Source organism: Salmo salar, chromosome ssa13 (assembly GCF_905237065.1).
Source record: "Salmo salar chromosome ssa13, Ssal_v3.1, whole genome shotgun sequence".
Lineage (NCBI taxonomy): Eukaryota > Metazoa > Chordata > Actinopteri > Salmoniformes > Salmonidae > Salmo > Salmo salar.
The window spans coordinates 3,394,127-3,411,845 of record NC_059454.1 but is presented as its reverse complement, the minus strand read 5'-3'; the positions used below and the strand labels follow the sequence as shown (position 1 = coordinate 3,411,845).

Genomic DNA, 17,719 nt, shown 5'->3' with positions numbered 1-17,719 from the left:
CGATTACCTCTCTGTAGCCTGTGGGACAGTGACAGCACGATTACCTCTCTGTAGCCTGTGGGACAGTGACAGTGACAGCACGATTACCTCTCTGTAGCCTGTGGGACAGTGAGTGACAGCGTCTGCCTTATACCATGTCTCCTGCAGAATGATGACGTCAACATCTTTCAGATGTTTGTTGAACTCCAGTGTTAAACTCTTCAGTCTGAAGGTTGATGAGTTTAGACCCTGAATGTTCCACATGCTAACTGATAGGTTGATGAGTTTAGGCCCTGAATGTTCCACACGCTAACTGATAGGTTTAGACCCTGAATGTTCCACATGCTAACTGATAGGTTGATGAGTTTAGGCCCTGAATGTTCCACATGCTAACTGATAGGTTTAGACCCTGAATGTTCCGCATGCTAACTGATAGGTTGATGAGTTTAGACCCTGAATGTTCCACATGCTAACTGATAGGTTGATGAGTTTAGGCCCTGAATGTTCCACATGCTAACTGATAGGTTGATGAGTTTAGACCCTGAATGTTCCACATGCTAACTGATAGGTTGATGAGTTTAGGCCCTGAATGTTCCACACGCTAACTGATAGGTTTAGACCCTGAATGTTCCACATGCTAACTGATAGGTTGATGAGTTTAGGCCCTGAATGTTCCACATGCTAACTGATAGGTTTAGACCCTGAATGTTCCGCATGCTAACTGATAGGTTGATGAGTTTAGACCCTGAATGTTCCACATGCTAACTGATAGGTTGATGAGTTTAGGCCCTGAATGTTCCACATGCTAACTGATAGGTTGATGAGTTTAGACCCTGAATGTTCCACATGCTAACTGATAGGTTGATGAGTTTAGACCCTGAATGTTCCACATGCTAACTGATAGGTTGATGAGTTTAGACCCTGAATGTTCCACATGCTAACTGATAGGTTGATGAGTTTAGACCCTGAATGTTCCACATGCTAAGCTATTTCCCACATTCCATTAGGATGATATATGTAATCTACTCCTCCATTAGGATGATAGATGTAATCTACTCCTCCATTAGGATGATAGATGTAATCTACACCTCCATTAGGATGACAGATGTAATCTACTCCTCCATTAGGATAATAGATGTAATCTACAGGATGATAGATGTAATCTACTCCTCCATTAGGATGACAGATGTAATCGACTCCTCCATTAGGATGATAGATGTAATCTACTCCTCCATTAGGATGACAGATGTAATCTACTCCGCCATTAGGATGACAGATGTAATCTACTCCTCCATTAGGATGACAGATGTAATCTACACCTCCATTAGGATGATAGATGAAATCTACTCCTCCATTAGGATGTAATCTACTCCTCCATTAGGATGATAGATGTAATCTACAGGATGACAGATGTAATCTACTCCTCCATTAGGATGATAGATGTAATCTACTCCTCCATTAGGATGATAGATGTAATCTACTCCTCCAAATCTACACCTCCATTAGGATGATAGATGTAATCTACACCTCCATTAGGATGATAGATGTAATCTACACCTCCATTAGGATGATAGATGTAATCTACAGGATGACAGATGTAATCTACTCCTCCATTAGGATGATAGAAGTAATCTACTCCTCCATTAGGATGATAGATGTAATCTACTCCTCCATTAGGATGATAGATGTAATCTACAGGATGATAGATGTAATCTACTCCTCCATTAGGATGATAGATGTAATCTACAGGATGATAGATGTAATCTACTCCTCCATTAGGATGATAGATGTAATCTACTCCTCCATTAGGATGATAGATGTAATCTACTCCTCCATTAGGATGATAGATGTAATCTACTCCTCCATTAGGATGATAGATGTAATCTACACCTCCATAAGGATGATAGAAGTAATCTACTCCTCCATTAGGATGATAGATGTAATCTACTCCTCAATTAGGATGATAGATGTAATCTACTCCTCCATTAGGATGATAGATGTAATCTACAGGATGATAGATGTAATCTACTCCTCCATTAGGATGTAATCTACTCCTCCATTAGGATGATAGATGTAATCTACAGGAGGATAGATGTAATCTACTCCTCCATTAGGATGATAGATGTAATCTACAGGATGATAGATGTAATCTACTCCTCCATTAGGATGATAGATGTAATCTACTCCTCCATTAGGATGATAGATGTAATCTACTCCTCCATTAGGATGTAATCTACTCCTCCATTAGGATGATAGATGTAATCTACTCCTTCATTAGGATGATAGATGTAATCTACACCTCCATTAGGATGATAGATGTAATCTACACCTCCATTAGGATGATAGATGTAATCTACTCCTCCATTAGGATGATAGATGTAATCTACAGGATGACAGATGTAATCTACTCCTCCATTAGGATGATAGATGTAATCTACTCCTCCATTAGGATGATAGATGTAATCTACACCTCCATTAGGATAATAGATGTAATCTACACCTCCATTAGGATGATAGATGTAATCTACAGGATGATAGATGTAATCTACACCTCCATTAGGATGATAGATGTAATCTACAGGATGATAGATGTACAGTAATCTACACCTCCATTAGGATGATAGATGTAATCTACTCCTCCATTAGGATGATAGATGTAATCTACTCCTCCATTAGGATGATAGATGTAATCTACAGGATGATAGATGTACAGTAATCTACTCCTCCATTAGGATGACAGATGTAATCTACTCCTCCATTAGGATGACAGATGTAATCTACTCCTCCATTAGGATGACAGATGTAATCTACTCCTCCATTAGGATGACAGATGTAATCTACTCCTCCATTAGGATAACAGATGTAATCTACTCCTCCATTAGGATGATAGATGTAATCTACAAGATGATAGATGTAATCTACTCTTCCATTAGGATGACAGATGTAATCTACTCCTCCATTAGGATAACAGATGTAATCTACTCCTCCATTAGGATGATAGATGTAATCTACACTTCCATTAGGATGATAGATGATAGATCTACAGGATGATAGATGTAATCTACTCCTCCATTAGGATGATAGATGTAATCTACAGGATGACAGATGTAATCTACACCTCCATTAGGATGATAGATGTAATCTACTCCTCCATTAGGATGATAGATGTAATCTACACCTCCATTAGGATGATAGATGTAATCTACAGGATGACAGATGTAATCTCCTCCTCCATTAGGATGATAATAATCTTTTTTATTTAGTCTGTTTAATTTTAGCGTAATTTTTCTATATAGCTACACTTCCTCCTTCTGAACTTCTAACGTGAGTGGGGGGTGTGGCTTCGTGACAATGATCATGAGAAGCTGCTCACCGATTTGTCAGCTCCAACGGATTTCCACCTCCGACGCCGCCAAAACATCAGCTCTGCGGATGTCAGCTATCGCCGGTAAACGTTTCATCTCATTGAATATAGACTGCTGTTCCTGTGTGTCATCTATCATAATAATCATTACAATCTATATGGTTTCAGTCTTTCTGTATTGGCTAGTAGTCCAGACACTTGGTTTCAGTCTTCCTGTATTGGCTGGTAGTCCAGACACTTGGTTTCAGTCTTTCTGTATTGGCTAGTAGTCCAGACACTTGGTTTCAGTCTTTCTGTATTGGCTAGTAGTCCAGACACTTGGTTTCAGTCTTTCTGTATTGGCTAGTAGTCCAGACACTTGGTTTCAGTCTTTCTGTATTGGCTAGTAGTCCAGACACTTGGTTTCAGTCTTTCTGTATTGGCTAGTAGTCCAGACACTTGGTTTCAGTCTTTCTGTATTGGCTAGTAGTCCAGACACTTGGTTTCAGTCTTTTTGTATTGGCTAGTAGTCCAGACACTTGGTTTCACTCTGTCTGTATTGGCTAGTAGTCCAGACACTTGGTTTCACTCTGTCTGTATTGGCTAGTAGTCCAGACACTTGGTTTCAGCCTACCTGTATTGGCTAGTAGTCCAGACACTTGGTTTCACTCTTCCTGTATTGGCTAGTAGTCCAGACACTTGGTTTCAGTCTTCCTGTATTGGCTAGTAGTCCAGACACTTGGTTTCACTCTTTCTGTATTGGCTGGTAGTCCAGACACTTGGTTTCACTCTTTCTGTATTGGCTAGTAGTCCAGACACTTGGTTTCAGTCTTTCTGTATTGGCTAGTAGTCCAGACACTTGGTTTCACTCTTTCTGTATTGGCTAGTAGTCCAGACACTTGGTTTCACTCTTTCTGTATTGGCTAGTAGTCCAGACACTTGGTTTCAGTCTTTCTGTATTGGCTAGTAGTCCAGACACTTGGTTTCAGTCTTTCTGTATTGGCTAGTAGTCCAGACACTTGGTTTCACTCTTTCTGTATTGGCTAGTAGTCCAGACACTTGGTTTCAGTCTTCCTGTATTGGCTAGTAGTCCAGACACTTGGTTTCACTCTTCCATGTCTGACCCAATCCGATCCCCTTGGCCTTAACCCTTCCATGTCTGACCCAATCCGATCCCCTTGGCCTTAACCCTTCCATGTCTGACCCAATCCGATCCCCTTGACCTTAACCCTTCCATGTCTGACCCAATCCGATCCCCTTGGCCTTAACCCTTCCATGTCTGACCCAATCCGATCCCCTTGGCCTTAAACCTTCCATGTCTGACCCAATCCGATGCCCTTGGCCTTAACCCTTCCATGTCTGACCCAATCCGATCCCCTTAACCCTTCCATGTCTGAATGGTCTGGATAGGTAGAAGCAGGTAGTAAGGGAGCGTCTACCATATTACTAACGGCGTACAGATCTACCAACAAAAGGTTACGGGCCAAGGTGAGGGGAGCAAATTGGGAACGGCTGTAAGACACATGGAGACATTGAGAGTAAATCAAATTTGTATAAAATCATTTTATTGTTGAACTTGACAAATGATAATGTCACCTTAAATGAATATAACAATGACTGAATGAACCGTTGTGTGATTCACCAGTGTTATTGTTTCACTAACAGAACAGTCCAACAGAAACAGACTGGAGTAGAACACACACAGAATGATTTCCCACAACCCCCCACTCTATCTCTGGCTAACACTGGCGCTCGTGTTAGCAGAGGTGACGACGGCCGGGGCGGCGGGAGGGGCGGTGGCGTCTCTGTACTGCTGAGTCCAGCTCTGAGGATCCTGTTCATGGAGCTAACAGACGGGACAGAGGACCACCTCAGTTACACAGCTACAGCACCTACTGAAAGTCCACACATCTTTGCAAGGTTTACATTCTGTTGCTTCAAAATGTCTAATCTAATCTAAAAAGGGATTAAATAAAATAAAAAAAATCCCCACAATCTACTCCACATGTTCAAAGTGAAAGAAATTAATTTCCGAAAATTTGTATAAATTAGAAAAGTACATTTCATGATGAAAATGTGGTGTGGTAGCTAGCTGTTTAATAGTGACTGGTTATAGTTATAGTGTGGTAGCTAGCTGTTTAATAGTGACTGGTTATAGTGTGGTAGCTAGCTGTTTAATAGTGACTGGTTATAGTTATAGTGTGGTAGCTACCTGTTTTATAGTGACTGGTTATAGTTATAGTGTGGTAGCTAGCTGTTTAATAGTGACTGGTTATAGTGTGGTAGCTAGCTGTTTAATAGTGACTGGTTATAGTTATAGTGTGGTAGCTAGCTGTTTAATAGTGACTGGTTATAGTTATAGTGTGGTAGCTAGCTGTTTAATAGTGACTGGTTATAGTGTGGTAGCTAGCTGTTTAATAGTGACTGGTTATAGTTATAGTGTGGTAGCTAGCTGTTTAATAGTGACTGGTTATAGTTATAGTGTGGTAGCTAGCTGTTTAATAGTGACTGGTTATAGTTATAGTGTGAAAGCTAGCTGTTTAATAGTGACTGGTTATAGTTATAGTGTGAAAGCTAGCTGTTTAATAGTGACTGGTTATAGTTATAGTAGTGGTAGTGACTGGTTATAGTAGTGGTAGTGACTGGTTATAGTAGTGGTAGTGTCTACAGTAGTAATGGTAGTGACTGGTTATAGTAGTGGTAGTGACTGGTTATAGTAGTGACTGGTTATAGTAGTGGTAGTGTCTACAGTAGTAATGGTAGTGACTGGTTATAGTAGTGGTAGTGACTGGTTATAGTAGTGGTAGTGACTGGTTATAGTAGTGGAAGTGTCTACAGTAGTAATGGTAGTGACTGGTTATAGTAGTGGTAGTGACTGGTTATAGTAGTGACTGGTTATAGTAGTGGTAGTGTCTACAGTAGTAATGGTAGTGACTGGTTATAGTAGTGGTAGTGACTGGTTATAGTAGTGGTAGTGACTGGTTATAGTAGTGGAAGTGTCTACAGTAGTAATGGTAGTGACTGGTTATAGTAGTGGTAGTGACTGGTTATAGTAGTGGTAGTGTCTGGTTATAGTAGTGGTAGTGACTGGTTATAGTAGTGGTAGTGACTGGTTATAGTAGTGGTAGTGTCTGGTTATAGTAGTGGTAGTGACTGGTTATAGTAGTGGTAGTGTCTACAGTAGTAATGGTAGTGACTGGTTATAGTAGTGGTAGTGACTGGTTATAGTAGTGGTAGTGACTGGTTATAGTAGTGGTAGTGACTGGTTATAGTAGTGGTAGTGACTGGTTATAGTAGTGGTAGTGACTGGTTATAGTAGTGGTAGTGACTGGTTATAGTTACAGTGGTGGTAGTGACAGGTTATAGTTACAGTGGTGGTAGTGACAGGTTATAGTTATAGTACATTTTACATTTTTTACATTGACATTTTTTGGTCATTTAGCAGATGCTCTTATCCAGAGCGACTTACAGTAGTAAATGCATACATTTCATACATTATTTTTTTTTCCTTCCTGTGCTGGCCCCCCAGTGGGAATCGAACCCACAACCCTGGCGTTGCAAACACCATGCTCTACCAACTGAGCTACAGGGAAGGCTAGTAGTGGTAGTGACTGGTTATAGTAGTGGTAGTGTCTGGTTATAGTAGTGGTAGTGACTGGTTATAGTAGTGGTAGTGTCTACAGTAGTAATGGTATTGACTGGTTATAGTAGTGGTAGTGACTGGTTATAGTAGTGGTAGTGACTGGTTGTGGTAGTGACTGGTTATAGTAGTGGTAGTGACTGGTTATAGTAGTGGTAGTGACTGGTTATAGTAGTGGTAGTGACTGGTTATAGTAGTGGTAGTGACTGGTTATAGTAGTGGTAGTGACTGGTTATAGTAGTGGTAGTGACTGGTTATAGTAGTGGTAGTGACTGGTTATAGTAGTGGTAGTGACTGGTTATAGTAGTGGTAGTGTCTGGTTATAGTAGTGGTAGTGACTGGTTATAGTAGTGGTAGTGACTGGTTATAGTAGTGGTAGTGACTGGTTATAGTAGTGGTAGTGACTGGTTATAGTAGTGGTAGTGTCTACAGTAGTAATGGTAGTGACTGGTTATAGTAGTGGTAGTGACTGGTTATAGTTACAGTGGTGGTAGTGACAGGTTATAGTTACAGTGGTGGTAGTGACAGGTTATAGTTATAGTAGTGGTAGTGACTGGTTATAGTTATAGTAGTGGTAGTGACTGGTTATAGTAGTGGTAGTGACTGGCTATAGTAGTGACTGGTTATAGTAGTGGTAGTGACTGGTTATAGTAGTGGTAGTGTCTACAGTAGTAATGGTAGTGACTGGTTATATTAGTGTTAGCGACTGGTTATAGTAGTGGTAGTGACTGGTTATAGTAGTGGTAGTGTCTACAGTAGTAATGGTCGTGACTGGTTATAGTAGTGGTAGTGACTGGTTATAGTAGTGGTAGTGTATGGTTATAGTAGTGGTAGTGTCTGGTTATAGTAGTGGTAGTGTCTGGTTATAGTAGTGGTAGTGACTGGTTATATTAGTGGTAGTGACTGGTTATAGTAGTGGTAGTGACTGGTTATAGTAGTGGTAGTGACTGGTTATAGTAGTGGTAGTGACTGGTTATAGTAGTGGTAGTGACTGATTATAGTAGTGGTAGTGACTGTTTATAGTAATGGTAGTGTCTGGTTATAGTAGTGGTAGTGACTGGTTATAGTTATAGTAATGACTGGTTATAGTAGTGGTAGTGACTGGTTATAATAGTGGTAGTGACTGGTTATAGTAGTGGTAGTGACTGGTTATAGTTACAGTGGTGGTAGTGACAGGTTATAGTTATAGTAGTGGTAGTGACTGGTTATAGTTATAGTAGTGGTAGTGACTGGTTATAGTAGTGACTGGTTATAGTAGTGGTAGTGACTGGTTATAGTAGTGGTAGTGTCTACAGTAGTAATGGTAGTGACTGGTTATAGTAGTGGTAGTGACTGGTTATAGTAGTGGTAGTGTATGGTTATAGTAGTGGTAGTGACTGGTTATAGTAATGGTCGTGACTGGTTATAGTAGTGGTCGTGTCTGGTTATAGTAGTGGTAGTGTCTGGTTATAGTAGTGGTAGTGTCTGGTTATAGTAGTGGTAGTGTCTGGTTATAGTAGTGGTAGTGGTAGTGTCTACAATAGTAATGGTATTGACTGGTTATAGTAGTGGTATTGACTGGTTATAGTAGTGGTAGTGACTGGTTATAGTTATAGTAGTGGTAGTGTCTGGTTATAGTAATGGTAGTGACTGGTTATAGTAGTGGTAGTGACTGGTTATAGTAGTGGTAGTGACTGGTTATAGTAGTGGTAGTGACTGGTTATAGTAGTGGTAGTGACTGGTTATAGTAGTGGTAGTGACTGGTTATAGTAGTGGTAGTGACTGGTTATAGTAGTGGTAGTGTCTGGTTATAGTAGTGGTAGTGACTGGTTATAGTTATGGTAGTGACTGGTTATAGTTGTGGTAGTGACTGGTTATAGTAGTGGTAGTGACTGGTTATAGTTGTGGTAGTGGTAGTGTCTACAATGTAATGGTTTACTGGTTATAGTAGTGGTATTGACTGGTTATAGTAGTGGTAGTGACTGGTTATAGTTATAGTAGTGGTAGTGTCTGGTTATAGTAGTGGTAGTGACTGGTTATAGTAGTGGTAGTGACTGGTTATAGTAGTGGTAGTGACTGGTTATAGTAGTGGTAGTGACTGGTTATAGTAGTGGTAGTGACTGGTTATAGTAGTGGTAGTGACTGGTTATAGTAGTGGTAGTGACTGGTTATAGTAGTGGTAGTGACTGGTTATAGTAGTGGTCGTGACTGGTTATAGTAGTGGTAGTGTCTGGTTATAGTAGTGGTAGTGACTGGTTATAGTTATTGGTAGTGACTGGTTATAGTTTGTATTGGTAGTGACTGGTTATAGTTTTTATAGTAATGGTAGTGACTGGTTATAGTAGTGGTAGTGACTGGTTATAGTAGTGGTAGTGACTGGTTATAGTAGTGGTAGTGACTGGTTATAGTAGTGGTAGTGACTGGTTATAGTAGTGGTAGTGTCTGGTTATAGTAGTGGTAGTGACTGGTTATAGTAGTGGTAGTGACTGGTTATAGTAGTGGTAGTGACTGGTTATAGTAGTGGTCGTGACTGGTAATAGTAGTGGTCGTGACTGGTTATAGTAGTGGTCGTGACTGGTTATAGTAGTGGTCGTGACTGGTTATAGTAGTGGTCGTGACTGGTTATAGTAGTGGTAGTGACTGGTTATAGTTACAGTGGTGGTAGTGACAGGTTATAGTTATAGTATTGGTAGTGACTGGTTATAGTTATAGTAGTGGTAGTGACTGGTTATAGTAGTGGTAGTGACTGGTTATAGTAGTGGTAGTGACTGGTTATAGTAGTGGTAGTGTCTACAGTAGTAATGGTAGTGACTGGTTATAGTAGTGGTAGTGACTGGTTATAGTAGTGGTAGTGACTGGTTATAGTAGTGGTAGTGTCTGGTTATAGTTATAGTAGTGGTAGTGACTGGTTATAGTAATGGTAGTGACTGGTTATAGTAGTGGTAGTGACTGGTTATAGTAGTGGTAGTGTCTGGTTATAGTAGTGGTAGTGTCTGGTTATAGTAGTGGTAGTGACTGGTTATACTAGTGGTAGTGACTGGTTATAGTAATGGTAGTGACTGGTTATAGTAGTGGTAGTGTCTACAGTAGTAATGGTATTGACTGGTTATAGTAGTGGTATTGACTGGTTATTGTAGTGGTAGTGTCTGGTTATAGTAGTGGTAGTGACTGGTTATAGTAGTGGTAGTGACTGGTTATAGTAGTGGTAGTGACTGGTTATAGTAGTGGTAGTGACTGGTTATAGTTATAGTAGTGGTAGTGTCTGGTTATAGTAATGGTAGTGACTGGTTATAGTAGTGGTAGTGTCTACAGTAGTAATGGTAGTGTCTGGTTATAGTAGTGGTAGTGACTGGTTATAGTAGTGGTAGTGACTGGTTATAGTAGTGGTAGTAGTGTCTGGTTATAGTAATGGTAGTGACTGGTTATAGTAGTGGTAGTGACTGGTTATAGTAGTGGTAGTGGTAGTGTCTACAGTAGTAGTGGTAGTGACTGGTTATAGTAGTGGTAGTGACTGGTTATAGTAGTGGTAGTGACTGGTTATAGTTATAGTAGTGGTAGTGACTGGTTATAGTAATGGTAGTGACTGATTACAGTAGTGGTAGTGTCTACAGTAGTAATGGTAGTGACTGGTTATAGTTATAGTAGTGGTAGTGACTGGTTACAGTAGTGGTAGTGACTGGTTACAGTAGTGGTAGTGTCTACAGTAGTAATGGTAGTGACTGGTTATAGTTATAGTAATGGTATAGTAGTGTCTCACCTGTCCAATGAACTCCAGTAGTTTGACCTTTGACACCTCCATGTCTGCCCTCTGACCCCAACGGAACTCAAACTCCAACGGCTCTGTGTGAGGGATACGGACGTACTCCAGGTACCTACAAACACACAGGTCATTCCAACGGCTCTGTGTGAGGGATACAGACGTACTCCAGGTACCTACAAACACACAGGTCATTCCAACGGCTCTGTGTGAGGGATACGGACGTACTCCAGGTACCTACAAACACACAGGTCACTTTACGGAGAGTTGAATCGACTACTCATAGTCTCTGGTTATCATACTCACGTCACCCTGTTCTCACGCCACCCTGTTCTCACGCCACCCTGTTCTCACGCCACCCTGTTCTCACGCCACCCTGTTCTCACGCCACCCTGTTCTCACGCCACCCTGTTCTCACACACGTACAAACACACATAGTATAACGTTTAAAATGTGTGGCGTGTAAGGAGGTCCCGACAGTGGTGTGGTCTCGGCTCTCATCTTCCTACTACTGCCCTATGGTGAGGTATAGACAGGTTCTCATCTGCCCTATGGTGTGGTATAGACAGGTTCTCATCTTCCTACTACTGCCCTATGGTGTGGTATAGACAGGTTCACATCTGCCCTATGGTGAGGTATAGACAGGTTCTCATCTGCCCTATGGTGAGGTATAGACAGGTTCTCATCTGCCCTATGGTGAGGTATAGACAGGTTCTCATCTGCCCTATGGTGAGGTATAGACAGGTTCCTATCTGCCCTATGGTGTGGTATAGACAGGTTCTCATCTGCCCTATGGTGTGGTATAGACAGGTTCTCATCTGCCCTATGGTGTGCTATAGACAGGTTCTCATCTGCCCTATGGTGTGGTATAGACAGGTTCTCATCTGCCCTATGGTGTGGTATAGACAGGTTCTCATCTGCCCTATGGTGTGGTATAGACAGGTTCTCATCTGCCCTATGGTGTGGTATAGACAGGTTCTCATCTGCCCTATGGTGTGGTATAGACAGGTTCTCATCTGCCCTATGGTGTGGTATAGACAGGTTCTCATCTGCCCTATGGTGTGGTATAGACAGGTTCTCATCTGCCCTATGGTGTGGTATAGACAGGTTCTCATCTGCCCTATGGTGAGGTATAGACAGGTTCTCATCTGCCCTATGGTGTGGTATAGACAGGTTTTCATCTGCCCTATGGTGTGGTATAGACAGGTTCTCATCTGCCCTATGGTGTGGTATAGACAGGTTCTCATCTGCCCTATGGTGAGGTATAGACAGGTTCTCATCTGCCCTATGGTGTGGTATAGACAGGTTCTCATCTGCCCTATGGTGTGGTAATGACAGGTTCCTATCTGCCCTATGGTGTGGTATAGACAGGTTCTCATCTGCCCTATGGTGTGGTATAGACAGGTTCTCATCTGCCCTATGGTGTGGTATAGACAGGTTCTCATCTGCCCTATGGTGTGGTATAGACAGGTTCTCATCTTCCTACTACTGCCCTATGGTGTGGTATAGACAGGTTCTCATCTGCCGTATGGTGAGGTATAGACAAGTTCTCATCTGCCCTATGGTGAGGTATAGACAGGTTCTCATCTGCCCTATGGTGAGGTATAGACAGGTTCTCATCTGCCCTATGGTGTGGTATAGACAGGTTCTCATCTGCCCTATGCTGTGGTATAGACAGGTTCTCATCTGCCCTATGGTGTGGTATAGACAGGTTCTCATCTGCCCTATGCTGTGGTATAGACAGGTTCTCATCTGCCCTATGGTGAGGTATAGACAGGTTCTCATCTGCCCTATGGTGTGGTATAGACAGGTTCTCATCTGCCCTATGGTGAGGTATAGACAGGTTCTCATCTGCCCTATGGTGTGGTATAGACAGGTTCTCATCTGCCCTATGGTGTGGTATAGACAGGTTCTCATCTGCCCTATGGTGAGGTATAGACAGGTTCTCATCTGCCCTATGGTGTGGTATAGACAGGTTCTCATCTGCCCTATGGTGAGGTATAGACAGGTTCCTATCTGCCCTATTTTGAGGTATAGACAGGTTCTCATCTGCCCTATGGTGTGGTATAGACAGGTTCTCATCTGCCCTATGGTGTGGTATAGACAGGTTCTCATCTGCCCTATGGTGTGGTATAGACAGGTTCTCATCTGCCCTATGGTGAGGTATAGACAGGTTCTCATCTGCCCTATGGTGTGGTATAGACAGGTTCTCATCTGCCCTATGGTGTGGTATAGACAGGTTCTCATCTGCCCTATGGTGTGGTATAGACAGGTTCTCATCTGCCCTATGGTGTGGTATAGACAGGTTCTCATCTGCCCTATGGTGTGGTATAGACAGGTTCTCATCTGCCCTATGGTGTGGTATAGACAGGTTCTCATCTTCCTACTACTGCCCTATGGTGTGGTATAGACAGGTTCTCATCTGCCCTATGGTGAGGTATAGACAGGTTCTCATCTGCCCTATGGTGAGGTATAGACAGGTTCTCATCTGCCCTATGGTGAGGTATAGACAGGTTCTCATCTGCCCTATGGTGTGGTATAGACAGGTTCTCATCTGCCCTATGGTGTGGTATAGACAGGTTCTCATCTGCCCTATGGTGTGGTATAGACAGGTTCTCATCTGCCCTATGGTGTGGTATAGACAGGTTCTCATCTGCCCTATGGTGTGGTATAGACAGGTTCTCATCTGCCCTATGGTGTGGTATAGACAGGTTCTCATCTGCCCTATGGTGTGGTATAGACAGGTTCTCATCTGCCCTATGGTGTGGTATAGACAGGTTCTCATCTGCCCTATGGTGTGGTATAGACAGGTTCTCATCTGCCCTATGGTGTGGTATAGACAGGTTCTCATCTGCCCTATGGTGTGGTATAGACAGGTTCTCATCTGCCCTATGGTGTGGTATAGACAGGTTCCCATCTGCCCTATGTTGTGGTATAGACAGGTTCTCATCTGCCCTATGGTGTGGTATAGACAGGTTCTCATCTGCCCTATGGTGTGGTATAGACAGGTTCTCATCTGCCCTATGGTGTGGTATAGACAGGTTCTCATCTGCCCTATGGTGTGGTATAGACAGGTTCTCATCTGCCCTATGGTGTGGTATAGACAGGTTCTCATCTGCCCTATGGTGTGGTATAGACAGGTTCTCATCTGCCCTATGGTGTGGTATAGACAGGTTCTCATCTGCCCTATGGTGTGGTATAGACAGGTTCTCATCTGCCCTATGGTGTGGTATAGACAGGTTCTCATCTGCCCTATGGTGTGGTATAGACAGGTTCTCATCTGCCCTATGGTGTGGTATAGACAGGTTCTCATCTGCCCTATGGTGTGGTATAGACAGGTTCTCATCTGCCCTATGGTGTGGTATAGACAGGTTCTCATCTGCCCTATGGTGTGGTATAGACAGGTTCTCATCTGCCCTATGGTGTGGTATAGACAGGTTCTCATCTGCCCTATGGTGTGGTATAGACAGGTTCTCATCTGCCCTATGGTGTGGTATAGACAGGTTCTCATCTGCCCTATGGTGTGGTATAGACAGGTTCTCATCTGCCCTATGGTGTGGTATAGACAGGTTCCTATCTGCCCTATGGTGTGGTATAGACAGGTTCTCATCTGCCCTATGGTGTGGTATAGACAGGTTCTCATCTGCCCTATGGTGTGGTATAGACAGGTTCTCATCTGCCCTATGGTGTGGTATAGACAGGTTCTCATCTCCTACTCTGCCCTATGGTGTGGTATAGACAGGTTCTCATCTGCCCTATGGTGTGGTATAGACAGGTTCTCATCTGCCCTATGGTGTGGTATAGACAGGTTCTCATCTGCCCTATGGTGTGGTATAGACAGGTTCTCATCTGCCCTATGGTGTGGTATAGACAGGTTCCTATCTGCCCTATGGTGTGGTATAGACAGGTTCTCATCTGCCCTATGGTGTGGTATAGACAGGTTCTCATCTGCCCTATGGTGTGGTATAGACAGGTTCTCATCTGCCCTATGGTGTGGTATAGACAGGTTCTCATCTGCCCTATGGTGTGGTATAGACAGGTTCTCATCTGCCCTATGGTGTGGTATAGACAGGTTCTCATCTGCCCTATGGTGTGGTATAGACAGGTTCTCATCTGCCCTATGGTGTGGTATAGACAGGTTCTCATCTGCCCTATGGTGTGGTATAGACAGGTTCTCATCTGCCCTATGGTGTGGTATAGACAGGTTCTCATCTGCCCTATGGTGTGGTATAGACAGGTTCTCATCTGCCCTATGGTGTGGTATAGACAGGTTCTCATCTGCCCTATGGTGTGGTATAGACAGGTTCTCATCTGCCCTATGGTGTGGTATAGACAGGTTCTCATCTGCCCTATGGTGTGGTATAGACAGGTTCTCATCTGCCCTATGGTGTGGTATAGACAGGTTCTCATCTGCCCTATGGTGTGGTATAGACAGGTTCTCATCTGCCCTATGGTGTGGTATAGACAGGTTCTCATCTGCCCTATGGTGTGGTATAGACAGGTTCTCATCTGCCCTATGGTGTGGTATAGACAGGTTCTCATCTGCCCTATGGTGTGGTATAGACAGGTTCTCATCTGCCCTATGGTGTGGTATAGACAGGTTCTCATCTGCCCTATGGTGTGGTATAGACAGGTTCTCATCTGCCCTATGGTGTGGTATAGACAGGTTCTCATCTGCCCTATGGTGTGGTATAGACAGGTTCTCATCTGCCCTATGGTGTGGTATAGACAGGTTCTCATCTGCCCTATGGTGTGGTATAGACAGGTTCTCATCTGCCCTATGGTGTGGTATAGACAGGTTCTCATCTGCCCTATGGTGTGGTATAGACAGGTTCTCATCTGCCCTATGGTGTGGTATAGACAGGTTCTCATCTGCCCTATGGTGTGGTATAGACAGGTTCTCATCTGCCCTATGGTGTGGTATAGACAGGTTCTCATCTGCCCTATGGTGTGGTATAGACAGGTTCTCATCTGCCCTATGGTGTGGTATAGACAGGTTCTCATCTGCCCTATGGTGTGGTATAGACAGGTTCTCATCTGCCCTATGGTGTGGTATAGACAGGTTCTCATCTGCCCTATGGTGTGGTATAGACAGGTTCTCATCTGCCCTATGGTGTGGTATAGACAGGTTCTCATCTGCCCTATGGTGTGGTATAGACAGGTTCTCATCTGCCCTATGGTGTGGTATAGACAGGTTCTCATCTGCCCTATGGTGTGGTATAGACAGGTTCTCATCTGCCCTATGGTGTGGTATAGACAGGTTCTCATCTGCCCTATGGTGTGGTATAGACAGGTTCTCATCTGCCCTATGGTGTGGTATAGACAGGTTCTCATCTGCCCTATGGTGTGGTATAGACAGGTTCTCATCTGCCCTATGGTGTGGTATAGACAGGTTCTCATCTGCCCTATGGTGTGGTATAGACAGGTTCTCATCTGCCCTATGGTGTGGTATAGACAGGTTCTCATCTGCCCTATGGTGTGGTATAGACAGGTTCTCATCTGCCCTATGGTGTGGTATAGACAGGTTCTCATCTGCCCTATGGTGTGGTATAGACAGGTTCTCATCTGCCCTATGGTGTGGTATAGACAGGTTCTCATCTGCCCTATGGTGAGGTATAGACAGGTTCTCATCTGCCCTATGGTGTGGTATAGACAGGTTCTCATCTGCCCTATGGTGTGGTATAGACAGGTTCTCATCTGCCCTATGGTGTGGTATAGACAGGTTCTCATCTGCCCTATGGTGTGGTATAGACAGGTTCTCATCTGCCCTATGGTGTGGTATAGACAGGTTCTCATCTGCCCTATGGTGTGGTATAGACAGGTTCTCATCTGCCCTATGGTGTGGTATAGACAGGTTCTCATCTGCCCTATGGTGTGGTATAGACAGGTTCTCATCTGCCCTATGGTGTGGTATAGACAGGTTCTCATCTGCCCTATGGTGTGGTATAGACAGGTTCTCATCTGCCCTATGGTGTGGTATAGACAGGTTCTCATCTGCCCTATGGTGTGGTATAGACAGGTTCTCATCTGCCCTATGGTGTGGTATAGACAGGTTCTCATCTGCCCTATGGTGTGGTATAGACAGGTTCTCATCTGCCCTATGGTGTGGTATAGACAGGTTCTCATCTGCCCTATGGTGTGGTATAGACAGGTTCTCATCTGCCCTATGGTGTGGTATAGACAGGTTCCCATCTGCCCTATGGTGTGGTATAGACAGGTTCTCATCTGCCCTATGGTGTGGTATAGACAGGTTCTCATCTGCCCTATGGTGTGGTATAGACAGGTTCTCATCTGCCCTATGGTGTGGTATAGACAGGTTCTCATCTGCCCTATGGTGTGGTATAGACAGGTTCTCATCTGCCCTATGGTGTGGTATAGACAGGTTCTCATCTGCCCTATGGTGTGGTATAGACAGGTTCTCATCTGCCCTATGGTGTGGTATAGACAGGTTCTCATCTGCCCTATGGTGTGGTATAGACAGGTTCTCATCTGCCCTATGGTGTGGTATAGACAGGTTCTCATCTGCCCTATGGTGTGGTATAGACAGGTTCTCATCTGCCCTATGGTGTGGTATAGACAGGTTCTCATCTGCCCTATGGTGTGGTATAGACAGGTTCTCATCTCGCCCTATGGTGTGGTATAGACAGGTTCTCATCTGCCCTATGGTGTGGTATAGACAGGTTCTCATCTGCCCTATGGTGTGGTATAGACAGGTTCTCATCTGCCCTATGGTGTGGTATAGACAGGTTCTCATCTGCCCTATGGTGTGGTATAGACAGGTTCTCATCTGCCCTATGGTGTGGTATAGACAGGTTCTCATCTGCCCTATGGTGTGGTATAGACAGGTTCTCATCTGCCCTATGGTGTGGTATAGACAGGTTCCCATCTGCCCTATGGTGTGGTATAGACAGGTTCCCATCTGCCCTATGGTGTGGTATAGACAGGTTCTCATCTGCCCTATGGTGTGGTATAGACAGGTTCTCATCTGCCCTATGGTGTGGTATAGACAGGTTCTCATCTG

At 43.6% G+C, this 17,719-nt stretch overlaps 1 protein-coding gene across 1 annotated transcript in view; it reads right to left on the bottom strand.

The window, feature by feature from the left end:
- Positions 1-4,865: 4,865 nt before the first annotated feature.
- The window catches only part of ndnl2 (necdin-like 2), a 35,312-nt gene continuing 22,458 nt past the window's right edge, over positions 4,866-17,719 (bottom strand). The window contains exons 9-10 of the mRNA XM_045692807.1: positions 10,699-10,813; positions 4,866-5,168 (exon numbers count right to left, since the gene is read on the bottom strand). Of these exons, the coding sequence (XP_045548763.1) occupies positions 5,052-5,168; positions 10,699-10,813 (232 nt within the window). The 3' untranslated portion in view covers positions 4,866-5,051. The remainder of the gene's footprint in view (positions 5,169-10,698; positions 10,814-17,719) is intronic.